Source organism: Thunnus thynnus, chromosome 6 (genome assembly GCF_963924715.1).
Source record: "Thunnus thynnus chromosome 6, fThuThy2.1, whole genome shotgun sequence".
Classification (NCBI taxonomy): domain Eukaryota; kingdom Metazoa; phylum Chordata; class Actinopteri; order Scombriformes; family Scombridae; genus Thunnus; species Thunnus thynnus.
The window spans coordinates 24864310-24876535 of NC_089522.1; the positions used below are offsets into that span (position 1 = coordinate 24864310).

A 12226-nucleotide genomic window follows, 5' to 3' on the forward strand; every position below is an offset into this window, starting at 1 on the left:
GATATTGCTGGACTTAACAGCATCTTTAGATTTCATTGTTGCATTCCTGTAATTGCAGCAATAAATTGCACAATTGTAAAGTCAACATATAGTACAAGCCTCAGAATTAATGCCAAGGGCGTCAAGATAGAGACAAGAATAAACTTAGGTTTGTTTCTTGAGGACAACAGATATGTATATCAATATTCAAAGACTTTTTAGTGCATTTATCAATTGAAAATGAAAATTTGTGTTGAGACAATGTAAACCATATTTTAGTGCAAAAACGATTAGTTGATAAATCAATTAGTCACTCAAAATTTAATCTGCAAATATTTTTGATTTTTCAAGTAAAAATGCCACAAATGTCTTAGTTCTAGCTTCTAAAATGTGAGTGTTTTCATTGTCCTACAGTATATGATGTTAAATGCAATATCTTTGAGTTTTGGATTGTTTATCTAACAAAATAAGCAACTTGAAGACGTCACCTTGGGCTGTGAGAAATTATGATGAGCATTTCTTCACATTTGTTTGACATGTCATACACAAACCAATTGATTGATTGATTGAGAAAATAATCATCAGCTTAATAGATAATGAAAACATCTAGCCATATCGTATTTGGAGCTTTAGATGAGGAAAAAGTCCAAACAGACCAACTTTAGCCATAGTGTTATGTATGTTGTGTGTACCATTTGACCACCATGGAAACCCCTTTAATCTTTAAGTTATCTAAAATACAGTGCATCAGTTCATACATTTATCTTATTTTATCTGCATGGATTAGCCAGCTTTTCTGATCTGAGCAAATTTACAGAAAAAAGTTTAGATAACATCACTGTACATGCTCTGATCCAGATTTGTCAAGCAATAAAAATAGATATCACCCTTAGACCTCTTCTGACAGTTTATTGCTGGCTAATGTGACCAATTTCACTCAGACAGTTGTGCTTCGCAGAGCATCCGTTACACCTCCCTCCTGGCATGCAGCCTTTGTCCTCGTCTTATCACGTCTATAAAATGGACTCCCAGTTGGATCAGAGGCACATCTAGCCGATCACCTAGTAACAGGTAAGTCATCAGCAAACAGAGGTTTAAGTAGCCTACATTTTCAGGAAAACAGGTTTTTTATCTGCAGTATAACTACCTACTGTGGTACAGCCTGAAGAACTGGATGCAGTTTACAAAAACACACAATTTTTATTATTGCAGATTATTCTTGAGGAAAAGCTTCAACTGACACAACATGGCTCGACTAACAATCCTGACTGGTAGGTTGAATTATTTCAGTTGTTTATTCAATCAAAGGCAGCATGTCTCATGCATAAAATAATAAAAATTAAATGTCTTTTCTTTTTAGGACTGTCCCTTTTGATGTGCCTTCAAATAGGTATGCATTCATTATTTAACTTCTTTACATGTTTGTGACATTTGCTTCTTAATTTATCATCACTTAGAATAGAAAATTTATTCTAATAATTTCTTCCCTTTCCAAAAGTGTCTTCTACCAGACTGGTGTGCTACTTCACCAACTGGTCCCAGTACAGACCAGGCGCTGGCAGATATCTGCCTGACAATGTAGACCCACACCTATGTACACACGTGATCTACGCCTTCTCAGTAATCAACCCCTCTAATGAGCTTGTAACCTATGAGTGGAATGATGATGTTCTCTATAAATCCTTCAATCAACTCAAGAGCAGGTGAGTTGTTCCTGCCTATAATATCAGTATCATATCTGTAGTCATGTCCACTTTTATTTCACAACAACTTCATATATATCATATAAGCAGCTGGGATGAAGTTGAATGTTTTGCTGTGACTGGTTAAGTGGAATCATTCAGTTTTTGACATCAAATAACTAAAAAACAAACAAAGTGGCCGTTAGTTCAACTTAAGCTTAAGCTTAAAACCATGTTTCTCCAAAATGTCAACTTTTCATGAGCTAAGAAAAACAGCCCTGTTTTCAAGTGTTTGTAAGTTTTTTAATTCATTTAGTTTAAGCAGTGGGTGAATTCTCTTGACCCATAAATGAATACTTTATTTTGTCTTAAAAAATTCAAATCAACTATGCAGATAAAAGGCAGCAAATTTTTGCTCATGTACTATACATATGCACAGTTGCCAAAATCCTTCTGTCATATAAATATCCACTTGATATGACTAACTCAGACTGCTGAAGCCTCATATAAGCTTCAGGAGAAATATTTTGAAGGACTTTTACATGTAATGGAGTATTTTTACACTGTACTTTGCTACTTCTACCAAGTAAAGGATCTAAACACTACACTGATTAATTGTAAAATAAAAAAAAAAATCTGCATGTCTTTGCATATGTCCTTCGCAGAAACCCCCAGCTGAAGACTCTGTTGGCTGTCGGCGGGTGGAACTTTGGAACGACACAGTGAGTCTACAAGGCTTGAACAGCATAGAGTCATGAGGCGATTGGATTAATAATAATAATAATAATAAATAAATAATGAAGAGCATCATAAAGAGTGTCGATATTGTGTGTTAAATGTCTACAGATTTACCATCATGGTTTCATCCGCTGCCAACCGCCAGAAGTTCATCCAGTCCTCAATCAGATTCTTGAGGCTGCATGGCTTTGATGGTCTTGACCTGGACTGGGAGTATCCTGGATCACGAGGAAGCCCACCAGAGGACAAGATGAGGTTCACTGTGCTTTGTCAGGTAAGTTTGGAAACGTGCACCTCCCCTGGTCAGCAGCACCGACTGATTTGAGATATACTGTAATAGTGACGTAATTTTGAAAATTCTCATATAATAAACATGATTGTCCCTGACGGTTTCTCTCTTCAATTTAGGAATTAATGGCTGCCTTTGAAAAAGAAGCCATTGATACCAGAAAGCCACGTTTGATGCTCACAGCTGCAGTGGCTGCTGGGAAGGGAAACATTGACAACGGTTATGAGATCGCTGAAGTGTCAAAGTGAGTTGATTCAAGATATTTAGTGTTAAGGTCGAAAAAACAACAAAAAAATCTTTCTTCTTTATTTTTTTGGTCACATCATGTTTGTGTCTGTCTGACAGGTTCCTAGACTTTATAAATGTCATGTCCTATGACTTCCACGGAGCATGGGAACCGTTCACCGGTCACAACAGCCCTCTGTACCGCAGCTCTTTCGATCAGGGCGAGAACATCTACTACAATGTGGTGAGTAAAATCCTCAACAAAATTCAGTTGTCATCACACTTTAGAACCTGGATAAGCTGAATATATAACATGTGCTTGTCTGAATATATGAAAATATGAAATCTTTTTTTGTTCTTCTCACAGGATTTTGCTATGAAATACTGGAGAGACCAAGGAGCCCCTCTTGACAAGCTCATGATGGGATTTGCCACGTATGGACGCACATTTCGCACATCTTCAGCAGCTATCGGTGTTGGAGCACCTGCCAGTGGACCAGCCTCAGCTGGGCCCTACACCCGTGAAGCTGGGTTTTGGTCCTACTATGAGGTCTGTGAAGGTTCAACACTGAGACACAAGTTATTACATTGCAGATTTAATTCATACCATCATGCTGATGATGTTTGAATATCATTTTCTTTATTTTCTACAGATTTGCACTTTCCTCCAAGGAGGAAGAGTCCATTGGATTGATGAGCAAATGGTGCCATATGCCACTAAAGGCAATGAGTGGGTCGGGTTTGATAACAGGCAGAGTTTTGACATCAAGGTAATAAATTAATTATTGCCTTTCACATCTATATTTATGGAGGCTATATACACAAAATAAAACCATATATCACAAGTGCTACTTGTCTGCTATCAGTACTGAACTGAGTAAAGCTGATCACAATGAAGCTGCACACTCAGCACATACAGTTTTAAATACCATAGATCGGGCAGAAGGTGGCACTCTAACTTACAACTGCATGTTTCACTTTATATATAACCTCAGGTCTGAGGTAATTTTTCAAATCCTGATTGATTATGTTAAGTTTTTTTAATGTGTGGGATTACATTTCTGACAGATACGTTATCAGTTACACGTAGTGCAAATAATAGTATTTCCTAGATTACAGGAAGAGTTATAAATCCAAACCACTGGTGACCTAGCTCTTACATTCTAGTGCAACCAAACTTCACATAAATATGTGTGTTGTAATGGAAATTGTTTGAAATTTGGGTATACTCTACATCAGTGGTTCCCAACCTGTGTGACGAGACCCCCCAAAGAGGTCACCAGAAGGGATAAGAGGGAAAGAACGAAAATGTTTAATTTTTTCTCAGTTTTATCAAATGTTTGCTTTTTTCTTGTGAAATACTGAACACTTCCCTAAAATCCTTCAAATTAGACTATATGAGAAAGAAAAAACACATTTTTGGTTATCCACAACCTGTGATGAGGGGTCACAAGAAGACTTTGATTCATTTTAAGGGGTCCCAGGGCAAAAAGATTGGGAACTACTGCCTTCACATCACAGTATGTTGATCCTCACTGTTGTTTGCAACGTGACACATGAATTATTGTAATAATACTTAAACTATGTACATAAAGGTACTGTAGGAGGCCATATTCTGGCATCAGGCCAGTCAAGAACATTTAGGGGCCCCACAGGTTATTCAAACTGCAATAATGTAAGTCAGGCATCATTTCACCTGTAGATGCTGATTGTAAAGAAAATGTTCCACTTTTCAGATGCAAAGCTTTCCCCAAATCTGCTTGAACCCATCATCTATCTCTTCTCTTTATTTATTCATATGTTTGCACACTATGGATGCATTTAAAACAATGAGTTACATTGATCGCTTATTGACAAAACAAAAAAAACTTGCATTTTAAACTGGAGCACTCTCTTTAAATGATATTCCACAGGCCAAATATCTGAAAGATAACAAGTTTGGAGGAGCTTTCATCTGGGCCCTGGATCTGGATGATTTCGCTGGACAGTACTGTGGACAGGGAAACTACCCTCTCATTAGTCACCTGCGCTCTCTTCTGGATTCAGGTAAACAGCAATTAGACAACAACACTGCACCGCGTGTGAAAGTTTTACAAGTAAAATCTTTCTTCCATAATATTTTTAATTTAAATGTATCTTATCTTGCTAGATATTCCACCTCCCCCTCCTGTAACCACACATCCTCCAGTCATCACCACTAACGGCCCTGGCCCAGCCAGCAGCACGACTACTACTGCTGCTGCTGATCCAATTACAACTACCACTGCCAAAACCACCACCACAACTGTTGCTTCTGGAAGTGATTTCTGTGCCGGGAAGACCGATGGCCTCTACGCAAATGAGAAAGACAGCAACTCCTTCTTTCAGTGTGTCCATGGACGCACGCACCTTCAGAAATGTCCAGTTAATCTTGTTTTCAATATTAGATGCAAGTGCTGTGACTGGCCATAAATAAATGTCTTCTTCATAAAACAAAACAGTGTGTTTCATTTTTAAAATGCTTCATTACATGGAAATCATTTTAATTTCATAGACAATTCAGTATGATAAAGTCTAAATTCCAGTAAACTAGTGTTTTCCATTCTGTACCTGACAGATTTTGTTATTATATCAGTCTACTTTCTACTACACTATATATTAAGACATACTATGGGCTTTTATAACCCCGTCTGACCTGATATTTGGTAGAGGAGGATTCAGTTTACAGCAAGACACCGACCATAAAAATATAATGAAACTATGTCAGTTCTTTCTGAAGTTCAAAGAAGCACAAAACGTCTGATGCTGAGATCATCAGATCTCAATGCCACTTAACATCTCTGGGAACATTAGAACATTTCTGCACCTGTCCGGAAAGATTTCTTAAAACTACCGAATGTTTTCTTTGTGAGGTCATGGATCTTTCACCAGCTGCTGTTATTTGACTTATATGAAGCAGCAGGCTCATGTCCTACGCTTTGGGTTAATGATTGTCATGGTATGTGTATATTTTAATCAGCAAGGGGAGGCTAATCAGTGCTCTATTTTTGACTCATCCAAGCACAACCACCATGAGCAAGCTAATTCTAATTGCAGGTAAGGCACAGAGAAAAGCTTTGACTTTTTTCTTGAAATCTATTTTTACCCAATATGGACTGACTGTATCTTTAACTTTAAAGGTCTCTGTCTCTGCTTTGGGAGTTTGGGTGAGTTCATAAACTTAAATTAACCATTAATACTTGATAGATGTGCAGTTAATTTATTCTTCTTCAGAGATTAATGGAAACAAATTCTATTCTTCCATGTTTAGTCTCATCCTCCAGACTGGTGTGTTATTTCACTAACTGGTCCCAATATAGACCTGGCAATGGGAGGTTTATGCCCTCAAATGTTGATCCCAACCTGTGTACCCACCTGATCTACGCCTTTGCTGGTATGAACGACGCAAACGAGTTGGTCTCCATCGATGAGAGTGATGATGAATTCTATAAATCTTTTAATGAACTCAAACAGAGGTAAACTCTTAATACTATTAAATAATTGTTCATTTCTTACACTGTAATGTAAATTTTATTGTATTTCATCTCTTATTCTATTTTAGCTTGTTTTTTTTATTTTTTTTCACTTAGCTCTTTATTGACTGTTTTATTGTGTTTAAATGTCCTTTTATGGTGTGTTTATTTTGCAATTTATCTTGATGCTTTTAATGTTTTATGTAAAGCAACTTGAATTGCCTTGTTGCTGAAATGTGCTATGTAAATAAAGGGCCTTGCATTGCCTTTACCCCCCCAAAAATCAGCATTACCTCTTGTTATAAAAAAAAATCGTTGCTGTTAACAAAATGTGTATATTCCCACAGGAATCCAGATCTTAAAACACTGTTGGCAATCGGAGGCTGGACATTTGGATCGGAAAAGTGAGATATTTAGCACAAAACAAAAAATAAAGATCATATACTGCGTATATAGTCTATGTCTTCTTAAGAGCATCTTTCTTTCCCCAAAATGCCACTCAGATTCACTGAAATGGTGTCATCACAAGCCAACAGGAACACATTTATTCAGTCTTCTATCAAACTCCTGAGAAAATACGGTTTTGATGGACTTGATCTGGACTGGGAATATCCCGCTGCAAGAGGAAGTCCTCCGGAGGACAAGCAGAGATTCACCGTCTTATGCAAGGTCAGATGCAAAATTACTGTTGTGATGTTGATCTGATATCTAAAGAATATTTCTGGCAATTTTCTATATTTTATTCTACAAATCTCATGTGCAGAGCCAAACCAACATCATCCTACTTACAAGTATTGTGTGTGTATTCAAAGTCTGTTATATAGATTTCCGTTGTTGCTAATGTCTGTTGACACCACTTTGCTAACTTGTCAAGCTACGTGTCACAAACTCTTGACTTTTTACTAAACTTTTTCAGAGTCGTTTCTAAACATACTAAAGTAACCACCCTCTTTGGGGACAAGGAACATGTCACACAGTGCAGTGGTGTCCCTCATTAATGTACTTTTAATAGTTTTTGGACAATAACGGAGGTCTACAGCACAGAGGAATACTATATATCAAGCTTCCGATAAACACACAATACATGTATCATCGATTCATTGTTGGTTTGGCTCTGTACATGGGATTTGTTTACAGTAAGAAAGCCTTATCTTTTAAGATGAACATGAAGTGACTTTTCTACTCTTCTATGGTGGACAGGAACTGCTAGAGGCCTATGAGGCTGAGGGAACAGCAACCGGCCGTCCCAGATTAATGATCACTGCTGCTGTGGCTGCTGCGAAAGACATCACTGATGCTGGTTATGAAATCGCAGAGATCGCAAAGTACACCAACATTTTACTCTCCTAAATCATTCCAGTGATTAAATGTCCATGTTTGCATAAATCTGAGCTCACTTGCATTTCATCAGGCACCTGGATTTTATTAATGTGATGACGTATGACTTACATTCAACCGCGGAGAACGTCACAAGACATCACAGCCCCTTATACAAAGGATCCCATGACACTGGGGACTATGTTTACTTAAATACTGTGAGTACCAAGATTAACTGTTTACTGTATCATGGATTTAAAGACAGGGTGTCATTTTTATATAATGCCAACTCTCTCTTTCTGCTTTTTTTCTGTCGATCTCTTTATTTTCATTTCAGGACTTTGCCATGAAGTATTGGCGGGACAAAGGAACACCTGTAGAAAAGTTAAATATGGGCTTTGGGACATATGGACGAACATTTCGACTGTCTACTCCGTCTAGTCAGGTTGGAGCATCAATCAATGGTCCCGCTGCTCCTGGTCCTTTTACGAGGGAGGCCGGCTTCTGGTCCTATTATGAGGTGAAATAACTACTAATTATTGAATTTAACTCTACTGAATGTTACTGATAAAAAAAAAAAAAGTTATTTTGTCATGAAGCTTTGATATATTAGGTTAAAATAAGAAATTTGACCTTTATTTTCAGATTTGCACTTTTCTTCGAGGGACCACTGTCCATTGGATTGAGGATCAGGAAGTGCCTTATGCCACCAAGCAAAATGAGTGGGTTGGATTTGACAACAAAATCAGTTTTGAGAATAAGGTAGTCATGCATTTATAGAAAAATATCGCTCAGTAATTCTTTTGTAAAATTCCAGTTTTACTGACATACACTGGTGGACTGTTTCTATCCTTCTTCATGCAGGCTCGTTACCTAAAAGACAACGGATTTGGAGGAGCTTTCGTCTGGGCTCTGGATCTTGATGACTTTAACGGACAGTTCTGTGGACAAGGAAACTACCCCCTCATCAGCTATCTCCGCTCTCTTGTGGCTTCAGGTAAGCAGAAATTATATATTACTAAAGAGAGAAGTGACAGGGGTGCTGCTGGTGTCCCTCAAACCACCGGTGCTCATGGAAGGGAATAATATTCAAGAAGAGCAGAAGAATTATGACCAAAAAAATGGCATAAAATATCCAGGTCCAGGCACTCAAGGTAGGTTTGAAAAATAAAAGGCCTTTATTTCAGTGGGAACAGGTGTGGTGGCTGCAACTATAATTGCTCTGTTTGATTCTTTGTGTCTCCACACCCTGAAGAAGGCACAAGCCGACACACGTTGGTGTGTTTTTTAATGACTCTAGCCCACTGAAATAAAGGCCTTTTATTTTTCAAACCTACCTTGAGTGACTGGACCTGGATTTTTTATGCCATTTTTTGGGTCATAATTCTTCCGCTCTTCTTGATTATATATTACTAGTTGAAATATTTTCAGTTCCTTTACTTTTGTTAATTTTTAGTGTAAATTACAGAATACTAATGACTTACTTTTATGTTTACAGATCTTCCTCCACTTCCCTCTCCAGACACCGCTCTAAATCCATCTACAGACACAATATAACTTCATACCACATCATCTCCCAGATCTACAATCGCTACTTCCACCAAAATCACTGACAACTTCTGTGCTACAAAGATCGGTGGGGTTTATGCCAAACCTGATGCCCCACGTTCTTTTTACAGTTGTGCCAATGGCATTACCTGGATCCAAAACTGCCCAGCTAATTTAGTCTTTCGAGAAAGCTGCAAATGTTGTGGTTGGCCCTAAAGGCATTCACACCATTATACATTCCACAAGCTTTGATAACCATGGGTATTACGTGTGATCAAAAATCATTTTTCATTTATAATTTTGTGAGTGTGTTTTGTGTTCAGTTCATTTAACAACATAGATAATGTAGTGCTACTTCAGAGAAGGCAGATTTTTTTTCAAGTTAAATTAATTACCTTATAATTTCCTGTGAATTATTGTTCTTTTTCTAAAAGCAGCAAATTCATCTCTAAATCCTGCATTAAACATACGATGGTAATCCTTACAGAATCATTGGCCTCTGGGTTTTCTTTACATTGCACCACAACATAAAGTATACTTGACTGTATACTATTGTAATTACAATCTATAATACTGTATAACAAAAAGATACAAGTTAGAAATTAAGTTTGAGTTTTATTATTATGATGTAGTATTATTTTAGATGAAAAGCACCACATGGAACTCACAAATCCCCTTGCACCACCTATAGCAAAGCTGTTAACATCTGAATATTTTATAAAATAACTTATCATTTATTCAACTTCCTTAATATCTATGAACCGGCCTATTAATATTAAGCTTTGTCAAGTATACAAATGGTTGTCAAAAGGTTAAATACACTATATTTATTGGCATACATTAGCAATTACTATGTATTAATTGGGGGGGAAACAGGCCTTTATGAATGATTAAAGCACAGATTCATGGTATGTTACCAATTATTCATACAAGTCTCACAATACACAATGTTGCGTTTACCAGCAAAATCCCAAAATATAATCACATATCCTAATTAGACAGTCTACGAACTGACAGCTTTGACTGGTAATTTTGCTCTGCATTGCACAGCAACATGTATGCACCTTACAAACAAAGCTGGAATAATGAAATTTCCAGTGTAGCATCAAAACTGTATGACAAGTGTCAACGGCACAAAGATAAATGTTTCAGGCGGTCTACGTCCCAACCCTCACCTATGGTCACAAGCTTTGGATAGTGACTGAAAAAATTAGATCGCGGATACAAGCACCTGAAAGGAGTTTCCTCCGGTGATTGTCTGGGTTTAGCCTTAGAGAGAGAACATTGTCTAATAGTTTCAGGTAAACACAAATAAGAAGCACTGAGTCCAATATATAAATTTGGTTTAACTGTATTTAACAGTGAAATACTACTCAAACTGTTTGGTACTTATTTTCCATGGGTATTTTGCACCCACTCAAATTATGAATTCTGTAAACTCTTTTTAAAATGCTGCTGGTGATTGAACGTACCATTGTAATTTAAATACACTTACAGTACAGTAGGTATGCACAGGAAGACAAATGATGCCAGTGTCCATGCAACAGGTCAACACTAAAATGTTTCCAATACTTTTGTTTATCATCAAGTCACTGCAAAACTAATGACATGCGGGACATCCTTGAAAACGAGATGAGATGTCTGAAGGCGTATATTAAATTTGATAAACATTCCCATCAGCTTCAGCTGTACTTTAATAGTGTTAATTAGTAAATGTTAGCATGTTAAACTAAGATGGTGGACACGGTAAACATCAGCATGTTAGCATTGTCAGTGTTAGCATGTTAGCATTCTGACGTTATCATTTGGCTCAAAGAACCACAGTAAGTACAGTCTCACAGTGCTGCTAGTGTCGCTGTAGACTCTTAATTATTACAGCCAAACTGCCAAACACAAAATGTTAAGCAAGAGAAATGCCTTCCGAGATCCATAGGCTATCTAAACGTATGTATAATTGTTTAGTTTTGTAATTAATTGTGTATGTGTGAATTTGTGTTGTGACAAGTGGATACCCACAACTGAGTGGCCATATCAGCTACTCAAGTGTACCAATGACAAACCAGCAATGTCTGTCTTGAATAAACCATCCTGTATTATCTATTCGTATGTGTTAGTTTATGTTATTTTTTGGGCCAGATATGTATTTTGTTTCTTTTTGGTGAGGGGAGGGTAGTGTCAATTCTTTTGGGAGAGCAGGGGAAGGTACTCCAGGCACTCTGGAAACACACCCCGCTACCTTAGCACAAAGCTAACACTAGCTTACTGGAGACACCAAGCGGTGCACACTTGGGCTAACAGCTACTTTAGCTAAACTGTGTTAACAGGGCAAGTATCGTAATCAAGTAACATGAAACTTACTGAAATCTGCGACAATAGTCCGACTCAGTAGATTATTTCACACTGTAAATCATAGGTCCCCTTTTCTTAACTCAAATTAATCAAATTTAAGTTTCTCTCCATATGCTGTTAAAGCCACGATAGATAACCACCAGTGATCTACCTTCAGCACCTCCACTGTGGATCCAAGAGGATGTAAACTGGATGTAAACTGGGTTCACCACCACAACTGTTGCTTCTGACTGAAGTTCAAAGAAGCACAAAATGTCTGATGCTGGATCATCAGACCTCAATGCCACTTAGCATCTCTGAGAACATTAGAATATTACGTTAATATAACACATATATACATATATAAGACAATGTCTGGGATACTCTAAGAATACTGTTGATTGAGAAACTTTGAAGAAACTGATGCCAGATTAAGTGCAAACTGAGACTGATGTAAATGACTGACCAAATATTGAGAAATTATCAGTGACACAAAGAGTTTTTGGTGACTGTATCAATTATAAAACATCACTCACCTGTTGTTTCTGCAGCTGTCCAGAAAGATTTCTTAAAATTACCAAATATGTTTTCTTTGTGAGGTCAAAGATCTTTCACCAGCTTCTGTTATT

General features: G+C 37.4%; 2 protein-coding genes across 2 annotated transcripts; both read left to right on the forward strand.

Moving 5' to 3' along the window:
• Window positions 1-830: 830 nt before the first annotated feature.
• On the forward strand, window positions 831-5384 carry LOC137184826 (acidic mammalian chitinase-like). Its single transcript, XM_067592887.1, has 12 exons — window positions 831-1050; window positions 1192-1250; window positions 1340-1369; window positions 1478-1682; window positions 2327-2383; window positions 2508-2673; window positions 2808-2932; window positions 3034-3157; window positions 3281-3463; window positions 3567-3683; window positions 4827-4959; window positions 5063-5384. The coding sequence occupies exons 2-12, from the start codon at window positions 1226-1228 to the stop codon at window positions 5362-5364; spliced, it is 1467 nt and encodes a 488-aa protein (XP_067448988.1). The 5' UTR covers window positions 831-1050; window positions 1192-1225; the 3' UTR covers window positions 5365-5384.
• Window positions 5385-5896: 512 nt separating this feature from the next.
• On the forward strand, window positions 5897-9752 carry LOC137184830 (acidic mammalian chitinase-like). Its single transcript, XM_067592890.1, has 11 exons — window positions 5897-5988; window positions 6072-6098; window positions 6203-6407; window positions 6752-6808; window positions 6908-7073; window positions 7605-7729; window positions 7816-7939; window positions 8059-8241; window positions 8367-8483; window positions 8586-8718; window positions 9220-9752. The coding sequence occupies exons 1-11, from the start codon at window positions 5964-5966 to the stop codon at window positions 9276-9278; spliced, it is 1221 nt and encodes a 406-aa protein (XP_067448991.1). The 5' UTR covers window positions 5897-5963; the 3' UTR covers window positions 9279-9752.
• The last annotated feature ends 2474 nt before the right edge of the window (window positions 9753-12226 follow it).